The sequence below is a fragment of the Fringilla coelebs genome (genome assembly GCF_963513975.1).
Source record: "Fringilla coelebs genome assembly, chromosome: 15".
In the NCBI taxonomy this organism is placed as follows: domain Eukaryota; kingdom Metazoa; phylum Chordata; class Aves; order Passeriformes; family Fringillidae; genus Fringilla; species Fringilla coelebs.
The window spans coordinates 18,063,310-18,083,146 of record NC_140041.1 but is presented as its reverse complement, the minus strand read 5'-3'; the positions used below and the strand labels follow the sequence as shown (position 1 = coordinate 18,083,146).

At 50.0% G+C, this 19,837-nt stretch overlaps 1 protein-coding gene across 1 annotated transcript; it reads left to right on the top strand.

The window, feature by feature from the left end:
* Positions 1-1,025: 1,025 nt before the first annotated feature.
* SPRY4 (sprouty RTK signaling antagonist 4) lies at positions 1,026-12,073 on the top strand. The gene is made up of 2 exons (XM_084215696.1): positions 1,026-1,141; positions 10,366-12,073. Exon 2 carries the CDS (start codon positions 10,412-10,414, stop codon positions 11,303-11,305), a length of 894 nt encoding a protein of 297 aa, XP_084071822.1. The 5' UTR covers positions 1,026-1,141; positions 10,366-10,411; the 3' UTR covers positions 11,306-12,073.
* The last annotated feature ends 7,764 nt before the right edge of the window (positions 12,074-19,837 follow it).

Below are 19,837 nucleotides of genomic sequence, written 5' to 3'. Positions count from 1 at the left end.
GGAGCCCGGCACACGCTCGGCCAGGGCTCCCCCCGACACGAGCCCCAGAGCAGCAGCGCTGTGCTGAGGATGGGTGGGAAGCCCCAGGACCCGTGCGGAGCGCTGGGAGAGGATCCCCAGAACGCTGAACACGGGCAGAGCTGCGGAGCTGGGAGCAGCGCATCCATGGCCTCACGTCCATGAAACGGGAGCAGCTGCTGGCGCTGGGTGGGTGTGGGGAACCTGCGGCTCTACCCCACCTCCTCTCCTCCTCGGGAGAGAAAGCCATGAAAGAAACCCACAGGTTGCACATACATCACTCGGGGCGGGGGCTGCGCTCGCATTTTCACCCAGGTGCTGCCACAGGCGCCAGGCACAGGGGACGGACACGGGTGTGTGACGATGCTGCGGTGAACGGAACGAGCCGCAGCTCTCAGCACCGGGAAACGAAGCCGAGCGCTAACGGAGAACCGTATCGTTTCACTCGTGGTCACACACCCCAAGAGCGGGGATCGCCAGAACCTCCAGCCGAACGTGCCCCCGTCCCCCCGCGGCTCCCGGCGAGAAGCGCTGCCCGCGCTGCCGCCCCTCGCCCCGCTCCCGGCGGGATGCGGCCGCCCGGGGCGGCGGCCGGGGATGCCCAAGGGGCTGGGGGCACCCTCCCGGCTGCTCCCCGGGATCGGGCCCGCAGGGGAGGGGGCTCGGCGCTGCCCCCCCGGCGGTCGGGCGCCCCCCACCCCCGCCGTTACCTCCAGCCCCGGGCGGGGGGCGCGGTGCATGCGCAGCTGCCGCTGCCCTTCATTCATAAAAAAAAAGGGGGGAAAAAAAACCCCGGGAGCCGCATCCGCGCTCCCCTCCAGCCCCCATTCATAAAAGGCAGCGGAGCATGCGCGGTGCCGCCGCGGTGCCCACCCATTCATAGAGTCGGGCGGCAGCGCATGCGCACTTGCGGCCGCTGCCCTCCCATTCATAAAATAGCCATTTTCCCAGGCAGGCAGGCGGGTGCAGCGCCGCGGCCGCCGCTGACAGCGCCGCGCTCGCAGGTCCCTGCCCGCAGCTCCTGCCGCTCCTGCCAGCCTTCTCCCAGGTCCGGCCCCCTCGTCCGCCTCGCATTTGGGATTAACCCGCCTATGGAGAGATGGTCCTAGCTGAATTATTTAAAGTAAGTACGGGATCGGTGCTTGCGAGCAATTGTTAAATGTTTTAAGTAGAAAAAGCCAAGCCTGCTCCCCGAGGGAAAATGCTGCGCTCGTTCTAGATGTGTTGGGCTGCTCCTTACAGATCGCTGATCAGGAGCATATTTCTGGCCGTGACTTTTCTAACAGTGATTAGCTATAATTATGTACAGTGGAGAGCTGCCTGGTGCTTCCCAGCCTAGAGGAGACTTGGCATTCTGGAGAAATATCCTGTTTCTTGCAGAATTTCCATTTGTGTCCCTGTGTCTCTGATTTATACCTCTTTTCTGCGTTCTCCCATCAACATCTGCATTTGCTGTACATATATGGCAGGCAGGTTTCAGCACACTTGGGTCGGGTTTGTTTGCAGGCTTTTACAGCAGAATAAGTGGCTTTTTTCTGCTGATGGGATGTCTTCTCCTTCATCCCTCCTTCCTTCCCAGAAAAGGAGCATAAATGCATGGTCACCTGGGCTGACAAGTCAGAATTGGATCTTTCTTGCTGTGGAATGGATTATCCGCATTTCCTCTCTTTTCCAAAGCCCTGTCTTGCGAGTGTCAAGTAGTTTTTAGCTGTCTCCATAATAGGACACTTCAGAAATCAGCCACTCATGTGTCAGACCTTTCCTGCACGACCTTTGCTCTTCAGCATTTTATTTCATACAAGCCTTTTTTTCATTTTTTTGGCCTCAGTGCCTTATTCCATCACTGATCTTCCCTGTCTTGCTGTACACTTGTTTTAAATCTGGATGGATGCTGTATTTTAAAGGCTAGATGAGTAATAAAAATGTGTACCCGGAATAACTTCATCTAATACATGAAATATTTTATGTATGGAGGAAAAACCTGTGCTGGCTGCTCCTTTCTACCAACTGCGTAGCAAAGATAAGCCAGGATTTTATTTTCTGGTACCAGTCCTGGCGTCACAGGAGAAAGACAAGCCTAGAGACGACATGTTCTGAAAATTCATTATCAGGAGGGGAATGGAAAAAGCAGAAAGGGGCATATAAAAGGCACAGAGGTCTTAGAGGAAAGCAGGACTGGGAATGCAGACCTTGGAAATGGCAGTGCAAAGGAATATCACGGGGGAAAAGGCTTCCCTCTCTCCCCTCCAGTTACCAAGGGTCTGATTGCTTCATTTAAGTCTTTTGTAGCCCCAAGTTTTTCTTTAAAGGGTGAAGGAGAGAACGAAAGAGGAAAGGAAAAGCATCCCTGCATTACCCAGAGTGGAAAAGGCACGTTCTAGATTCTTTAAAACTTCTCCAGCTGCTGCTTTTCCTCCATACCATGCCAAGGGGACAGCATGGCAAGAAATTGCTGTTTAATTAGGTAAAGAGGAACTCAGCTCTCCCAATATTACAGCTTCCCTTCTCTGCCTTTATTTTGGGTTAAAGAATAAAGCTCCAATTTGTGCACGGAATCACAATGATCCTGATGACTGGCTTCCCCCTTGTCCATATAAAAATGAATGATAGCAGGAGGAGGGGTTGTTCTCAGTTATTGGAACCCCACTGGGGATGTCTCGTTGATAAATGTGCCCTTTTCCATGGGCTACTGTGTTTTCCCTTGCTGGAAGGGACTCTATATTGGGATTATAAAATTAAAAGGACCATTTCTGAATACTGCAGTCCTTTTGAAATTCTCCATGAGGTATGTGCAAGGGAGAAATTATTTGTTCTCCTGAAACAGCAAAACAAAAGCTGTTTTCCTGGAATCATGACTAATTCCCAAACCATACTGGGGAATGCAACATCTCAAAACGCAATTCCTACCCCCCCAAAAAAAAAATTCTGTTCTCAGACTTCGGTGAAATAAAATTCACATCACTTACAACACCACAGCAATAATTAATTACCAGTTCTGACAGTTTTCATAAAATTAAACGTGAAAGAAAAAAATTCATTCATCATATTGCTATATAACTTCCCAGCTTCAGCCCAGTAGTAAAAACTGTGTTTTTACAGGCAAACAGTTGCACAAGGGTTGTTTTTTTATCCTTTTTCAATGCCATACAATGTATTTCCCCAAGAAAATCTACAATCCTTCCAACAAGGTTATCATTTAGTACCATTAGCTTAATAGATCATATCTGAGCTTAGTTTTCTGACCTTAAAATTAATGTTTTTGTCCAGTAAAAGACTTTGACTGAGAAATCCAAGTCCCCAGAGATCTGAATGCTAGTGGGCCAAAATGTGCTTTATTCACTCGCACCATAGGAACAGACTTTAGCTGGACAGAGACAGCTTCTTGGAAGTCTACAGGTCTCATTTCCCAGCTCCTGAATTTCCACACTCTGGCAAGAATTTAGTGTCTCGTTTTAAAAATGGCAGGTTTCCCTAATAAGCTTTCTAATTTTTTTGCTGCCTTATTACTTGTAGAGAAGATTCTAGCTGGCCTTAGCTAGATAAGGCTGCTAAGGAGGGGAACAAAAAGAATCAATGTCAATATTTTGTTAATATTAATACACACTTTAGGGGAAAAAAGCATTTTTTTTCCTTTTTTTGAAGCATTTACAGCTCGACTCAAAATCCAGACAGCCGAACTCAGCCTTAATGAACTCCAACCTTATGAATTATTCTTAATCCCACATTAAAAACATGTGCTTGCTGCAAGGTCTCCTTTAACTACCTCTGAGAGTAGTCTTCCTCATTAAAAGCTTTAATTGAACCCTTTGGCTTGCACCAGGAGCAGTGTGTCCCTTGTCACTGCTGGCAGGCCTGGACAAGAGGATGTCCTTAATGCCAAACAAAGGCAGGGGCAGAATTTGTTCCCTTGCCTCCAGCTCCTCCTCTGCTGGGCCTTGGGGAGCAAATCCTTTATTGATCACTTGGGGGGACCCTGTCCTGTCCCTCAGCACCCTGCCCTGCCCACTGCTCAGGTGCAGCTCTGCCCAACACTTCCAGAGGAGCTTTTTAACCAAAAAATGCTTTTTAAGCCAACCACCAGAGGAGACAGACTGGTGGTGACAGGTCAGATTTGGCGCTGGTTGCCATCGATTCTGAGCTGTGCTGCCTCGCACAGCCTGGAACTGTTCCTGCCCTCCCCTGGCATGGCACTGCTTCCAATGTATTGCTTTCAATTATGGTCATTTCCTGTATTAAGACTAAATATTCTATGCTTTTCTTGTTTTCTTCCTCTTGCACTGTATTGTCAGAAATTCGTGTGTCCCAGACAGCAGAGAAAATAAACCAATTTCTGCAGTGCATTTACTGCAACTCTTGCTGCCTCTGTGCCAGTGAGCGACTGTCCCAGCTCTGCCAGAGACTAATTCAGCTTTTGCATTGGTAATGGAGTCACAAACTGGTTAGGGATGGAAGGGGCCCTAAAGCCCACCCAGTGCCCCCTCAGCCATGGCAGGGACACCTCCCCCTGTCCCAGCTGCTCCAGCCCCAGTGTCCAGCCTGGCCTTGGGCACTGCCAGGGATCCAGGGGCAGCCACAGCTGCTCTGGGCACCCTGTGCCAGGGCCTGCCCACCCTGCCAGGGAACAATTTCTTCCTATAATTTAATCTAGCCCAGGTCTAGTATCAGCGCCCAAGAGCAGGTGTGATCCCTCTGTAGGTGCCAGGAGTCAGAGTTGTCTGGTCTGACCAAAGCAGATCCCCAAATGAGCAGCTCAGCTCTTACCCTGTCCCAGTGCAAGGCTCAGCCTTTCATCAGTCCCTGGCAATTTCTCCATCCCTTCTTCACAGAAGCTTGTGATGCTTCAACACTTGGGAAATTCTTGGAAATCTGTGACTGGAAATTCATGTTGAAGCACCAAATTTTCTTTGTTCCATTTACAGTTGGACTTGACAATCCTAAAGGTCTTTTCCAACCCTAACGATTCCAATACAAGAAGGTGGCTTTTTGTGCACGGTGCTCTCCATGCCCCTTAAAATTTTCATTTGTAAGATATGTAATATATGTAATGGTCCTGGAGGTGGCCACCAGCCCCTGGCAAAGGGCAGCACCACTGGCAGGTTCAACTCCCTGATGTTCCAGGGCCAGGCTCCAGAAAGGAGCCACCAGAGATGTCACAGGACACAGCGGGGACAATCCAGTGCCAGCAACCCCAGGAGGAATCTTGGTTTGCTGAGGCTCCTCCTGCCACTGGTGCTGTCAGACACAACAGAAGGGACAGGCTGCTCATGAGATGTAATTAAGGTGTAATTAATTAGAGAGAGATAAGTGGCCCCTGATCTGGAGCACGAAGCTGGCAGGGACAGAAGGGGTTTGGTGGCTGCATCACTCCCCTGCCCACTCTGGGGTCTCTCAGCAAACACACCCAAACAGCACATTTGGGGCTTTTTGGTTTTCTGTGGCATTTGAATTCCCTTCAGACATTTCTTGTTTCCAAAAAGGGTTGGGCAAAACTGTGGGACCTTGTACCTGATGCTGGCTGCAGAGAAGGAGCTCAGGGAAGCTTTTCCCATTTTCCTTCTGGCTGCCCTGGGGGTTGCCCAGGATTGCTTCCACATGGAACCCTCCTCTGGACTTAAGTCCCTTACTCTCGTTATTCTTGTATTACCACAAACATCTAGAATATTGTTAAACATGTGAGAAAGAACTTATTAAAATTATTAACCAGTGGGTGACTCAGATAGTTATGAACATTAGATATTTCTGCACTCACTGGATTTTTAAGTCAGGGTCCATTTTGTTTTTCAGTTACTGGAAGATTTGTTGTCCAACTCCACTCTGAAAATAAAGATATTAGAACCTTATTCTTTCAAAACTTCTTCTGAAGAGATTAATGAGAATGAATTTTCCTGAGGGTTTACTTTCTCATGGAACTGCCTACAAGGACAAAATGATGTAGGCAGATCCAAAATCCTACTAAAACATAAAATGCCTTTTGTTTTAATTTCATCTGATTTCAAAACCCTACAAAACTTTTGAGTCGGAAATAATACCAAAACACTTTACAATAACAGTTGGTTTCCTACAACTTTAGGACCTGCAATTACCCAGTACAACAGTAATCTTAAATTGGCCATATCTTGATGAAGAGATGGAACAAACACTGCAACACGTGTATGAACTTGGAGTCCAATTTTACTCCCTTGGAAGGAAGTATATTTTGACTTGAAAATTGTATGTGGTGAGTGACTGTACAGTCATGGGGGAAGAGAAATTTTTCTCTACATGGGAGTTTGCTGCCTTGAAAAGAACCTCATTGTTTGCCTCTAAAGAATGAAAAACTCCCTGTATAAGAAGACAGTCATGAATTTTTCTTCCTGTTGTTTACTTTAAGAAAATTATCTGTACAGTGAATTTGTGCCTGTGTTAATGCTGTAATACATCTGTAATTACCTGTGATCAAAAAGGAATTAATTTTGTGCACTGTATGGCTTTTTTTCCTCTATTGAAATGCAATTTACGATCAGGATTAGTGCAGTGGAGAACAAAGATCCCTAAGGTTGCACCCCTCAACTCTTGTCCTCTTTCAGGGTGCCAGGTAACCCCAAACATTAATTTTGATTTGGGCTCTGGCTGGGATAAGCTTTATAAATTCATTTTGTGAGGTGCCAGTGTCGCTGCTGAAGGCAGTGTTGTCCTTGTGAGCAAACACCCCTCGTGTGTGGTGGCTTCTGGGGGGAGGTGAAGGAAATGCTGCCCTGCCTCTGGGTGCACATCAACCAGAAAAGGTCCAGTTGTGGTGTCTTGGAGGATCCTCCAGGGAGGACACAAGGCCCCACCAGGTGTCCAGGCAGGCACATCCCAGCCTGTGACACTCCACAGGAGCACTCTGGCTTATGATTTCCTTCTGGCCCAGCAGAAATCCCTCACCCCAGGCTTGGCTGGATTGCTCTCTGCCAGGACAGGTGCAGCACTGTGTGCCTGCACAGCTGCCCTTCCCTGGAAGCTGCCCTGTCCTGGGACAGACACACAGCTGAGGGAAAGGTGCCCAGAGCACACAGCCACACCCTGGAGCAGCTCCACCCTGGAGCATTGCCGTGGCTGTGACGGGGCAGAGCCCAGGGCAGAGGAGCCTCCTGGCAGGGTGAGCAGCACCCAGCTCACTCCCGTTCAGCACTCCAGGGGTTTGACCTGGATCTGTCACCAGTGATCTCACTGCACTGCTGGAACTGCTGGTGACAAGGCCAGCAGCAGCAATGGAGTCACGGTCCTTGGAAAATTCCATAAATATCAGAAACATTTGTCTGTTAAGAGCAGCATGAAAGGGGAGAGCAGCTAACTGCAGAAACCCTCTGCTCAGGAGAGAGAGGGCAGGGCAGAAAGTGAAGGACCAGGTGTCCAAGCACCAAAACCTGTCAGGGTACACGTCTGTGGTGGTTTAAAGGTGATCTTGATTGAGCCAGAGGGACATTGTGGCCAGAGCAGGGGTCTGGGAATGGGGAGAGCTGGGTCTTGTTTGGCTCTTTTCCCTCCACAGGTTTTATCCAAGTGGATCCTGTGCCCAGATATCTTTGAGTTCACCATGTCAGGCTTCCCTTCCCCTTGTCCTGCAGAAATAGTTTGTCTATTAAAAAGACAATTTGAAATTGTACTGCAGTGAAAAAAGAGGAAGAAAAACTTCTATCCTTAACTCTCCTGATGTAGTGCCTAGTAGTGTCTAGTCCAGGGTCCCTCTCCTTTCTGTGGTAATTAACTGAAATCTTGATTAGCATTATCTCAGATAAGCCATCTTTAACATCTGCCTGCCTGAGACCCCATCTGTGCACGGGGGTGTTTGAGGAGTGGCCTGGCTCTAATCCTTCCCCAAATTTATCTGGTGACACCATTTCTGTGTGATGGCATCACTGGCCCTGGCCCATGGCAGTCTGGGCACTGCAGAGTTAATGCAAAGCCCGAGTGCCACCTCCAGGGACTCCCACACTGCCACCAGCGATGCAGAACGCCCTCGGTGCCACCCTGGGGACCGCTGGTGCTAGGCAGGGCTCACTGCCTGGGCTGAGCAGCTCTGCTCCACGCTCTGCTGCCACACAGGGCAGCCTAAAACAAATGGTTCTCCATGGATCCAGTGGAAATGTGGTGATCAGAGCAGATTGCTGAGAGCTGGTACCAAGTGGGAGTGGGCAGAGAGCCCTGGAGAGGCCAGGAAGGCAGGGCGAGGAGGAGCAGACAGGCTGGAACACCCTGCAGCGCTGCCACCATTTCCTCCAGCTACCTTCCATCTAAGATCAGCTCTGCTGCACTTACTCTTGGCAACCAAAACAGCTGCATCTCTCTCCTTTAAAAAAAAAAAAACAACAACAAAAAAACCCAGTGGAATCAAAGTCTCCCTGCAAATGTAACACACAGCCGACAGAGAACTGATGATTTTGCTAAACTCTGACTTGCAGCAAATACTTTTTATATCATGACACTGGATTCTGATGCACAAAAGAAAATCAAGTTCTTTTCCCTCTGCATGCACCATAGTTGTCAGAATCATTGCTTCTCTTTGTTTTTTACATACAGTAACTAGGAAGAGATGCTTTATAAACCCTCTTGTTCCTCCAGTCAGGATGTCAATGAGCTATGAATAATGAAATAAAAAAAAAATCCAAATGAATGGCTAAGACCCAGCAGAGAATTTTAACTGGGGAAGAGCAGCAGCATAAGGGCTGCATGACAATAAAGATCATTACTGCTAATAAAGCATTTCTTCCTGCTGGTGCGGTGCAGGGCACCGAGGGGGCCCGGCAGGCGGATGCGGGGCCGGACCCGGCATGTGCCGCCCTGCCCACGCCCGCCCTCCCGCTGATCCCGGGAGAACTGGCCCTGCTCCAACCCCAAATGCCAAGTGATCCATCAAAGCAACGATTTACAAACGCAAGGGTGGACTCTGGTGGCATTTCTCAGGGGGTAAAAATGGGCTTCCCTTTCTTCTTCCAAGGATGCGGAATCGGCTCTTGCTCCGATTTTTGCGGTGCCGTGTTTGTTTTAGGGGAGATGTGCTCTCGCAGAAGTGCACAAATGGTTGTAGCTGGATGCAGTTTTTTCCTTTTTCCCACTGCTGTGATATTAAAAGTCATAGAATCACAGAATCATTTAGGTTGGAAAAGACCTTTAGCATCATCGAGCCCAGCTGCTAAACCAGCGCTGCCAAGTTCAAATCTTTCACGCTGTTGGAGAAGGTTAATTTATTTGTAGAACACAAACAAGTGGCAATGCCTTAAGCTGTTCACTACTTCCTTTTTCTTGATACCAGCAGCTTTTCCCCTCCTGCGACCAAAGCTTTACTCACCCCTTCTTTCAACTGATCTCCAGCATTATATTATTTATGAATAAAGGTCACCCCGTGAGGAAATGGCACATCTACTAGAAAACAATGTGCACTTTCTAAATTTGAACCGAGTCGTTTCCGTTCTTTGATTTAAGTTTAGTTACTTCCTGTGGTTTCTTGTCCTACGCCACTGCTGAATCTTTGGATTGACTCCAGGATAAATTGCACTCTTTCAATGAAATTAGAAACTGCGGCACTGAGGGCTCAGCCAGAGCGGCTGGTAAACAGCACTTCAGCTGAATATTAGTGCACTTAGCGGGCTGCACGAGTGTCTCATTACCTGTGTGAGGTGGTGCATCCAGCCTGAGCCCTGTGGCTGCTCTCCTGGGAGCTGCACCCTTGGCTCCCACCCTGGTTTGCCACCAGACAAGGTGCTGAGCCAGCTCTTCCACCTCTCCTGGGAGGGATAAGGGAGCCTCTGGAACCAGCGGCTCCTGATGGAGAGGGAACGCTTCCTCACCAAAACCGGTCCATCCTCTCACAGGCAGGTCCTTGGTTAGCAAGGACAGGTGTTCAGCCCTATGCTCAAAAGCACCTTTGTACCAGGCCAGTGCTTCCACAAGCCACAGTCCTGCGTCAGGTTTTTTAGGGATCAGGGTCAACTGGGGAAAACCTCCAAAGTTTAGAGAAATCATTTCAGGAAATTTGCTGACAAAACCACATGTGAATGTACACCAGTAGCCCCAAGATGTGCTTTCCCTCAGTAAAACCACGAGTGGGCTCTTCAGGAGCCTGCAGTGACTGCAGCCCTCCCAAGGCTGGAAGAGCTATAGATGGCCAAGGTCAGGGAGAGGGACACGGTAGCAAAGGAGGAGTGGGGCACTTTGTGCCTGAGTGCTCTGCCTCCCTCGGACACAAGATTACCTTACAAGACCTTCAGCACAACAACCAGCCTCAGCAAGGAGCCCTTTTGGGCTGGGATTGCAGGATACCACAATAACAATGCTCTCTCTCTCTCTCCCCCCGCATCCCTTTTCTTTCTCCTTCCCTTCTCCCAGGACACTTAAGCACAGAATTGCCCCCAGCAGTCAGACTGATTTCTCAATGGAGCCCCGGATCCCTCACAACATCACCGTTGTCCCCAACTCTGTGATGGTGCAGCCCTTGCTGGACAGCCGGATCCCCTACGGGCGGCTGCAGCACCCGCTGACCATCCTGCCCATCGACCAGATGAAGAGCACCCACCTGGAGAACGACTACACCGACAACCCCGGCGCCTCCCAGCCGCCGGCCCAGAAGCGCCCCCGAGCCCCCCACGAGCCGGGCTCGGCCGGCCAGCACCCGCAGCGCTGCGAGCAGGATGTCACCCACCCCTGGATCTCCTTCAGCGGGCGCCCCAGCTCCATCAGCAGCAGCAGCAGCACATCCTCAGACCAAAGGCTGCTGGACCACATGGCCCCGGTGCCCGTGGCGGAGCAGTCGTCCCCCCGCGCCGTTCGCATCCAGCCCAAGGCGATCAACTGCAAGCCCCTGGACCTGAAGGGCCCCGCGTCCCAGGAGCTGGACAAGCACTTCCTGCTGTGCGAGGCCTGCGGGAAATGCAAGTGCAAGGAGTGTGCCCTGCCCCGGACTCTGCCCTCGTGCTGGGTGTGCAACCAGGAGTGCCTGTGCTCGGCGCAGAACCTGGTCAACTACTCCACCTGCATGTGCCTGGTCAAGGGCGTCTTCTACCACTGCACCAACGAGGACGACGAGGGCACGTGTGCCGACCACCCCTGCTCCTGCTCCCAGTCCAACTGCTGCGCCCGCTGGTCCTTCATGAGCGCCCTGTCCCTGGTGCTGCCCTGCCTGCTCTGCTACCTGCCGGCCACCGGCTGCGTCAAGCTGTCCCAGAGATGCTACGACCAAGTGAGCCGGCCCGGATGCAGATGCAAAAACACAAACAGTGTCATTTGCAAGGCGTTGCCCGAGAGCAAAGGGGCAGAAAAGCCCTTTTAATGGTTCGGGAGGAGGAGATGGGAGGATGCTCCGTGGAACAGGCGGTGTTGGCTCTTTTTAATAACCTGTGTTCTGAGGAGAGCGTCGGCCTCTTGCCTTCGGAGAAAGCGGAAGCAACTATTTCCACAAACTGAAGCACTTTGGGTTATTCAGGGTTTTTGGAGCTGGTCGCAGTTTAAATAGATGGGGCCAAAGGAGGAATGTTAATAATGCAGAGCGAAGGCTGCAAACCCATGTACATCATGAAGTACAGCTGCTGAAACACTCCCAGCTTGGAGGGACGGCTGCTCACCAGGCCTGCACACCACAGGAACCATTAACTGCTCGCTTGGCAGGCACCGCCTCACAGCCAATCTCCATTCCCAGCTGCAAAAAGCTGCTTTGAATTCAGATTCAGGGCGGGCTACTTGCTTCCTGTCTCCTTCCAAACCCCAGCTCGCTCCCAGCAGCCTGTTGAAGGCGATGGGGGAGCTCCCTCCACCCTCCTAGACACCACTCCAAGGGCTGGTTGCACACAAAGTACGCGTCTCTCTAAAGCTTTCTGTGTCCCTCAAAGATTTTTGACCAGAAGTGAAGCTACATTTCATTTGTTGACGGGTCTTCTGCCCTTTGGGCATTTCCCACCCAGCCCCACTGGTTTGGACCCTCTTTCTAAAGCAAGATGGTAGCAGGGCTGCTCCTCCCAGGAGGAATTGCAGCAGGATGTGTTCAGGCAGTTGTATCAACACCGTGTCCTCCTGCCTGTAAGCTGATCGTTGGCGTCCAGTTTCACCCAATGGAATATGAGTTTTCCCTCAGCAGAGCAGCCCCTGTGCAGGAGGAAGGTGGCTGATCCCGTTTTCCCCAGGTCCAGCTCGCTCCCAGAGCAAAGGGGATGCAACTCCAGCCACAAAGCGAAGACGGGCGGGGTTTGTTCCAATAAACCTCTTGAGCTCTGGTAAGAAGTCCCACCGACCTAAGCGTACGATGCACATAGATGTGTTTTTCTAGGGATCTCAATCCAGTACCACCCCTCCTGGAACAAGCTCTTCTTTGCTCATTAGATATTAAGATTTGTTTTTGTCTTGGGGGTGAATGGCATTTGCTTGAAGTACAGCACATTCCCCCACCCCTATTGCTGCTGTTTGACTTTTGCCTCTTCTGTACAAAAGTGTCTTTTTAAATGTAAAGAATGCTTTTAGTGTTTATTTTAGTGTTAATACACACTAGGGAAAGCCAGGGGAAGGAAGAGAGTGCAGTTAACGAGTGGGCCCATGGTTTTCAGCACGCAAATATTGGCTCTGTCCATGCCCTCAGCCTGGGGCTGGTTCTGCCTTCCCCAAGGATGCTCTGACCCCTCTCTCTTGACAACTACAAGGTGCTAGACAAGAATCTTGGTCCAAACATGCAACACTAATGAGTAGGTAGGTACTTGTTGCATGCAGAAAACTGACCTAGTGTCTCTTGGGTATTTTAATTAGAGGAGATTTCCTCAGTAAATGCACAGCAGTGACAGTGAAATGTCATCTCTAATTAGACAAGCAATAGGCAGAGCTCATGTAGCATTTCCAGGAATCCCCTTGGCCTGGGTAGGGGCTGGCAGGAGCACCCTGGTGGGACTCTGATGTCTTTGGGTTGCAGAATTCAGCTCAGCTGCATGGCTTGGGGTTTAGCTCCATGGAATTGTAGATATTTATTGAATGGGGGAGTTAAAAAAAAAAAAGAAAACCAACCAACTTTTCTATTTATAACATTTGCTAGCTTGTAGATGCTGAATCATAGAAAAAAGGTTGTAATGTCTGTTACCAGATACCAGTTCCTATAGGGTAGCCTCATGCTAACTGTATGTGGGCACCAGGAAGCAGGTGGGGATCCAGAGCTGTATTTATTATCTTGCACAAATTGGAGGGGAAAAGATAAAAGGAAAACCAACCCCCAACGAGCTGAACTGTTGGTTGAATGTATAAGATACTGTATTTAATAAGAGAAATCACTTTCCTAAGAAACAAGCAAGCTAGAAAAGGCCAGCAGGAGAGGAATTTACCTGCTGCTCTCCTCTGTTGGGACCACACGTGTCCAAATGGCCTCCACTCACGGCTGCTTTGCCTTTCTGACCCTCAGTCCCTGGCTGTTCCTGGGGAACCTGTGCTGAAAACCTGCCCTGGCAGAGCCCATGGCTTGGCTGCATGGTCCTGGTGAGCAGAGGCACCGCTGGGATGGTGGCCCCCGTGCCAGTCCACACTCATGTACATAGCCCCAGCGCTCCCAGCTGGGCTCCCTCTCACTGTACATAGCTGTAAACTATTTCTCTGTTGGTTTGTTTTAATATCTAAGCCCTGTAAGCTGATGATGCCGTGCTGGAGCCTGCCAAGCCTTGTGGATGTGTTAGAGCAGTGGTCAGTGTAGCAGAGTGACCCTCCCTCCTCCCCTGGCTCCCAGCACGGCCCCTGGACTCTGCCCCAGCACTCCCAGCCCAAGGCAGGGCAGGAAGGTGCTGAGCCCTGTCTGGAGCTGGGAAGGGCCGGGCTTGGCCCGAGCCAGGGCTCTGCCAGAGGGAGCAGCTCCTGTCAATAAAATCCATATTCCCTCTCCTCCCCATCCCAGCAGCTGCATCCCCCATCCCTGTGAAGGTACTTGGGTCTCCTGCCACCCCAGAGATGGGCCCCGGGCACGGTGCCGTGTCACCGTGTCACAGCCCCACAGCTCTGCCGTCCTGCCAGGGCAGAGCCCCTGCTAACGAAGGGACAGCTGCTAACGAGCACAGACCTCTCCAGCTGTGGCACCGGGGTGGGATGCTCACAGAGGCAGGAGGGCAGGTCAGGGCAGCTGCCCCTGGCACAGGTGCCATGCTCTGGAGGAGGAGAAGGAGGATGGCCGGGCACCTGCACTGCTAATTGCTGCAGCTCTGCTAATTGCTGCGGCAGGTTCATGGCAGGGTTTGCCCCTGCCCTCACACAACAGCCCAGACAGCGAGAAGGGGGACCTGAGGGTGCTGGCAATGCCACACCACATTCCCAGCAGGAGCAGAGCAGCCCCAACAGACAAACACCCTGTCACCACAGCCCTGTGCCCGTGCCCACCAGGTGCCAGGAGCAGATCCCAGCTTTGGTGTTCCCTGGGCCCTGGCTTTGCCACCCTGATGAGCCCTCACCCTTCCCAGCACTGGGTCTTCTCTTCCCCTCCCACGCTCAGACACCCTGAGAAATATTTCCCCCATCTCCTCTTACCACCCCCTCACATGTACACCCTGAAAAGTTACCACAGAAGGTTTTTCTTTGTATAGAATATTTATTTTGAAGCTCTATTTTAATAGTATTTATTTTAGAAAGTCTACTATTGTAAGAGTTCTTCTGTTTGTGAAGAAAAACAAGTACTGATGAATGTACTGATCTAGAAATTATATATATATATATAAATATATATTGTTAAATATATAAATGGCTGTTGTGGTTCTTTTTAAAAAAATCCCAAGAATGTTTATAGCAAGTATTCTAAAAATACAAGCAGAGAGTAGCCCAGAATTGGTTATTTGATGCTCTCCAGCCCTGCCAAGGAACTCAGGGTGATGCTGGGGTTGCTCTGCCCCACAGCCTGGCACTTCAGACCCACTTCCAGCCCTCCTGCTTCTCCTTTCCAGGGGCTGAGCTGTGCTGCCACACCAGAACTGCCCCGCCAGGACTGTGGGTGAGCACAGAGCATCCTCCAGCCCTGGCCAGGCCACCCCAAGGTCCCCCCCAGACATGGGAGCAGCCAGAACTCTCCCACCTCCTTGGCAGAGGACGAGAAGCTGCCAAGGACCAGCTCCCTGGGTCCCTGCTCACCCTGCACAGCCCCTGAGCCACATCCTGGGGCTCCCACCCACCAGCACCCACCACCCTTCCTGCCCCCAGCTCCTCATGTGTCACCAGCATCACACTGGACTGCTAAAAATACAGGATCCGGGTTATTTTTCACCATTCCTGTTATTTATTTGCACACACAGTGGAGCTGTGACTCACTGGAAGCTGTGCCATGTTTTGTGTCATCACAGAGGTAACCCGAGTGTGTTACCTGGCCTGAAATAATATTATTGAAACAATAATCTTGAGTTAGTCAATGGATCAGATAAAGAGACAATAACTACACTGTGCAGATCACGACATCGGATGCCAAAAAATTTGCAATAAGGAAAAGATACTGAATTTGTTATGCTGGGGGTGGTTTTTCTTTTTTAACAAACAGGCTGAGCCAGGATGTACAAATTTAAATCAGAGTTTGGCAACACCAACTGATGTCTTGCACATAAAGCTTTAAAAATACCAACACGACGCTCATGTCTCTCTGCTGGAAGCAAACCAGAGCACTCTGCTTGATTTGAGCAGTAGATGTTAAAGCAATAGTTTTTAAATCTATCAGAATTATCAGCTTTTTTTTTGATGCTTTTTTACATCATTTTCAGTTACTGGCTCTCAAAGGAAACCAACTCCAATTCTACAAGCATAGGCTATGGAATGGTGAAGAGATGCACGGAGCTAAGACTACAAGAGACCTCTCAGGCCCTAGAGCAAGCCCAGCTCTTGGATATCAGACCTGAAAGGGAATTTCTAGAGAATCAAAACACCCTAAAAATGCCCTTAATCAATGTATTAATTCTGAGAGAATGGGCTGAGATTTACAGAAATTATGAATTTACAGAAATGAGTGACCAGATTGAGCAGGTTGCATCCCTTGATCCCTTTCAACACAAATCATTCTGGGATTGAGCTAAGAACCTTATTTTTAATTCATTTTAAAACTGTTTTTCTAAAATATACACTTAATAAACTCAATGAGATTTTCCCAAAGGTGTAAGTGTTGCAGACACGTAAAATATGTTTTAAAAGAAAAGGCCTTATGAAATCAGGCCTTGCTCTGCTAGTCTGTCACTTCTAATTGCAGACAACTTGCAAGTTCCCATATGAAACAATCCTGGGTATGAAAAGTTTGTGAACACAACAATCTATTCCTGGGGGAGAAAAATAGGGGCACCTGTATAAACAATAGATCTTGCCCCAAGAGAATCCACAAAGGAAGAATGTAAACACCTGAATCTGAGTACGAACACACAAATCACCTTCTGACCAATAACTGAAGCACTAAGAAAACTGTTAGCCAGCTGGTGTTGCATGAGATCTGTGAAAACTGCATAAAATGAGTTATGTGAGTAAAGGATTGGCTTTTCTGCATGAAGAAAATGGAGTCCCAGGTGACTTATTCCAGCAGGGGTGGAACCCGACGTGATCTGCGGAAGGCGACGGCCGAGCCTTGGCACGGCTCACGGGACCGGAGTACAGAATGGGCAAAGCCACAAAAACAGGGCCACAGCCTCAGGGCAGGGAAAAATGTGGAAAGAAGGAGCCCAACTCTGTGAGACACAGCACAGCAACACAGCTGTCGGTGCAACCATCGATGCAACCATCAATGCAACCGTCGGCAGCTTCGCTGGCCGTGGGGTCGGCGCCACAGAAATGAAACTCAGGTGGAAGACACAAACCTGTCACGGGTCAGCCACTCATGGCATGGGACTCACAGAGCTGAGCACATTTCCTGGGACTGCTCCCAGTGAAGCCCAGCAGCCAGCTCGGTGTCTCGATGGGTCCACGTGGCTCTCACCACCACCACTGCCACGAGGCCCCTGCAGAGTTCCAACTCTCCAACTCTGCACAGCAAGGAGATGCTGCAGCACAGGGGCTGCACTGCTCCCACCCGGGCTCCACCTCCCACAGCACCATTTCCCAGAAATAAACTATTTCTCTCACTGGGATTAGCGGTGTCTGAATGGGGTGATGGAGGCTGAGCCCCATTCCTGGCTGGACACAGAGCTGGTTCCTCACAGGGCTCCACACCAGCACACAGCACCCAGGGATGGAGTTTGGCCCCATTGTGAGTGGCAGACAAATGGCCAGGACAGAGATAAATTGCCTTTGCACTTTGTTTTACTTCCTCCCCATAATAACCTCCCGTGGGAGCACTGAATCCCTGGGCTCCCACTCCGGCCCCTGCTGAGCACCATAAAACTTCAGGGAGGGGGTTCCCACACAGGGCAAATTTCCCTTTCCAGGGCAAGGAGGAATTGGCAACAGGGGTCAAGGCAAAGCCTTTCAGCAGGGTCTCAGCCCTCCTTTTGCACCCACACAGCCTCCACAGGATTTGGGACAGAGCCACCCATAACACACCCCAGGGTCCAAGCTGGACACCAGGTTTTGAGGCACAAGAGGGGTAAAGAGGCTTCAAAGAAGTTTCTGACCATGCCCAGACCACCAGAGCCCATCACAGCCCTGGACAGCCAGCCCTGGGTGACCAACTAGGACACAACAAGGCTTCTGCTGCTGCAGAAAGTAAATAAATGTCAAAAAAACCCAGCAAGCTGAGAAACACCAGCCAAAGGTGTGACTGGAGGAGATACTCAAAAGATGTTTATAAAAATAAATAAATAAATAGAAACCAAATCACAAACCAAGAACCAGCCAGGATTTCAAGTTTAAGGTTTCTGATCACTCTGCCAGGCTCTTGCCACACCAGTCTCCACCAGCAGCAAAGGACTGGGCAGGGTAAGCAGCCCCTCAGCACCTCCTGCTCCCTTCCCAGACCAGCTGGGTTCTGCAAACCCAAGCAAGGCTTGTGCTCCCAAGCACAAAGGCACAGGAATTTCTCCATAAAAACCCCAAAAAATTTACTCCAGTATTTCTGAAGAGAGGGAAGACTGAACCATGTCCTTCCCATTAGCACCATACCACTGCAGCTTCCATTGACAGTTTCCTGCCCTTACAACAGGGAATAAATAGAAGTTTCTGCATGAAGAAACTCTTATGAATAAATCATCCAGCCCCGTTCTGCTCAGAGCCAGGTATGTTTGTGATTATGATGCCATTATGTAACTGGGTGCTCCTAATCAGAAACACAATATTCCCAGAGCACAAAACTGGGACATTCTGCACCACCATTCTCCAGGTACGGCACTGGAGCCTCCAGCCACGTGTGGCACAGCAAAACCCTCCCCCCAGAAATGCCCTGCTCTGAGCTGGCAAGGAAATGGTTCATGTTGTCCCTTCAGGGAAGCTGCTGTGTCCAAAGAGATGCTAAAGGATGAATTAATTAAAATTACATCCTCCTTGTGACAGTATTTAATTGCTTTTCATGGAGAGGGTGAGCCATCAGCACAGATCCTCCCCTTCCAACTACAGGGTCTGTGGTCTAACACATCTAGAGTCCCACCAAAGACAAGTTTTCATCATCTTTCACGTCTGAGGATGAGGGGTTACAGTTCTGTTTTCCTCTGCAGCAACCCCATGACAAATAGCTTCAAGGCTGGCACAAACCAGCTCTCCTGATATTCCTGTGAATTATCCTTAGAAATACAACTAAATTTATTTTTTCTTTACATGGGTGTCTATCCACTGCTAAGAACCCTCCAGCTGTATTGGGGACTAGAACCAGGTGGTCTTTAAAGTCCTTTCAACCCAAACCATTCTGTGAATTCACAGCGACTGAAGCACAGGACTGGTGCATGGCCAGTGGGATTGGGTCAGCATGAGCTATAGACAGGACAAATCCCAGCTCCTGAGGAGCCTCTGCAGCCACGCTGCCTCTGTGCCTGCAGCTCCCTCTCCACAGAGGCAAGGGAGCATCAGGAAGCAGCTCCCACCTGCTTTCAGCAGGAGACAGCTCTGGCCACACAGCTTTGGACTGAATGGGAAGGTGGGAGTGTAAAAGAAGACCAGAGAGGATTCAGTGAAGTGTGGAGTTAAAAAAAAAAGGCTTGGAAGGACCCCATGCTGCTGGGAAGAAATGGGATTTCCTGCTGGTCCCAAAGACAGGAGCAGAAAATGGGGTTAAGGGCTCCAGGGAGGCAGCAATATACCCTAATGATCCCTCCTCTGCAGGGTGAGCCTGGCTGAACGCTGTAAACTGCAAAGGAAACCCAGAATGACAAACAATTGTAGGAACCTGAAAAGCCCAGTTCCTCTGGATTTCATGGGAAGTGCGATTTTCAGTCCTCTGACCTGTCTGTCTGAGGGGAAGTGGGCAATAAATAGCAGCCGGGTTGTTATCAAGAGGATGTGAGCTATTTATAAAAAATTCTTGGGCTTTTTGAACTCTGTTTAAAGAGGCAATATCCTTGGCTTGGGTAATTGGGGGACTAAAATGCTAAAGCAAACACGATTACTCAGCCACCTTGGGAAAGTTTAGTGCTTACTTGTGTTTCTGAATTTTTGAGCATATTTGAACAGCTGCTCTGGTATTGCCCCAGATCCAGAGGGGAGTAGGAAAAGGGCTTGGAGATCCCCGTGCAGGGCTGCTCCTGGCACTTCCAGCCATCACTGCTCAGCAATCCCAACAGCTGATGGTTACATGGCTTAAATGAACCAAAAGTCCAGGCTGGACAAGGCTTGGAGCAACCTGGTCTAGGGGAAGGTGTCCCTGCCCATGGCAGGGGTGTTGGAAATGGATGATCTTGAAGGTCCCTTCCAACCCAAACCATTCCATAACTAATTAAAAATACCATTCATGAATGAGCTGCCTTGTCTGAAGGGG

What these genes read in the sequence shown, in the direction of transcription:
- SPRY4 (XM_084215696.1), top strand. Translation starts at nt 10,412, where the DNA reads ATGGAGCCCCGGATCCCTCACAACATCACCGTTGTCCCCAACTCTGTG.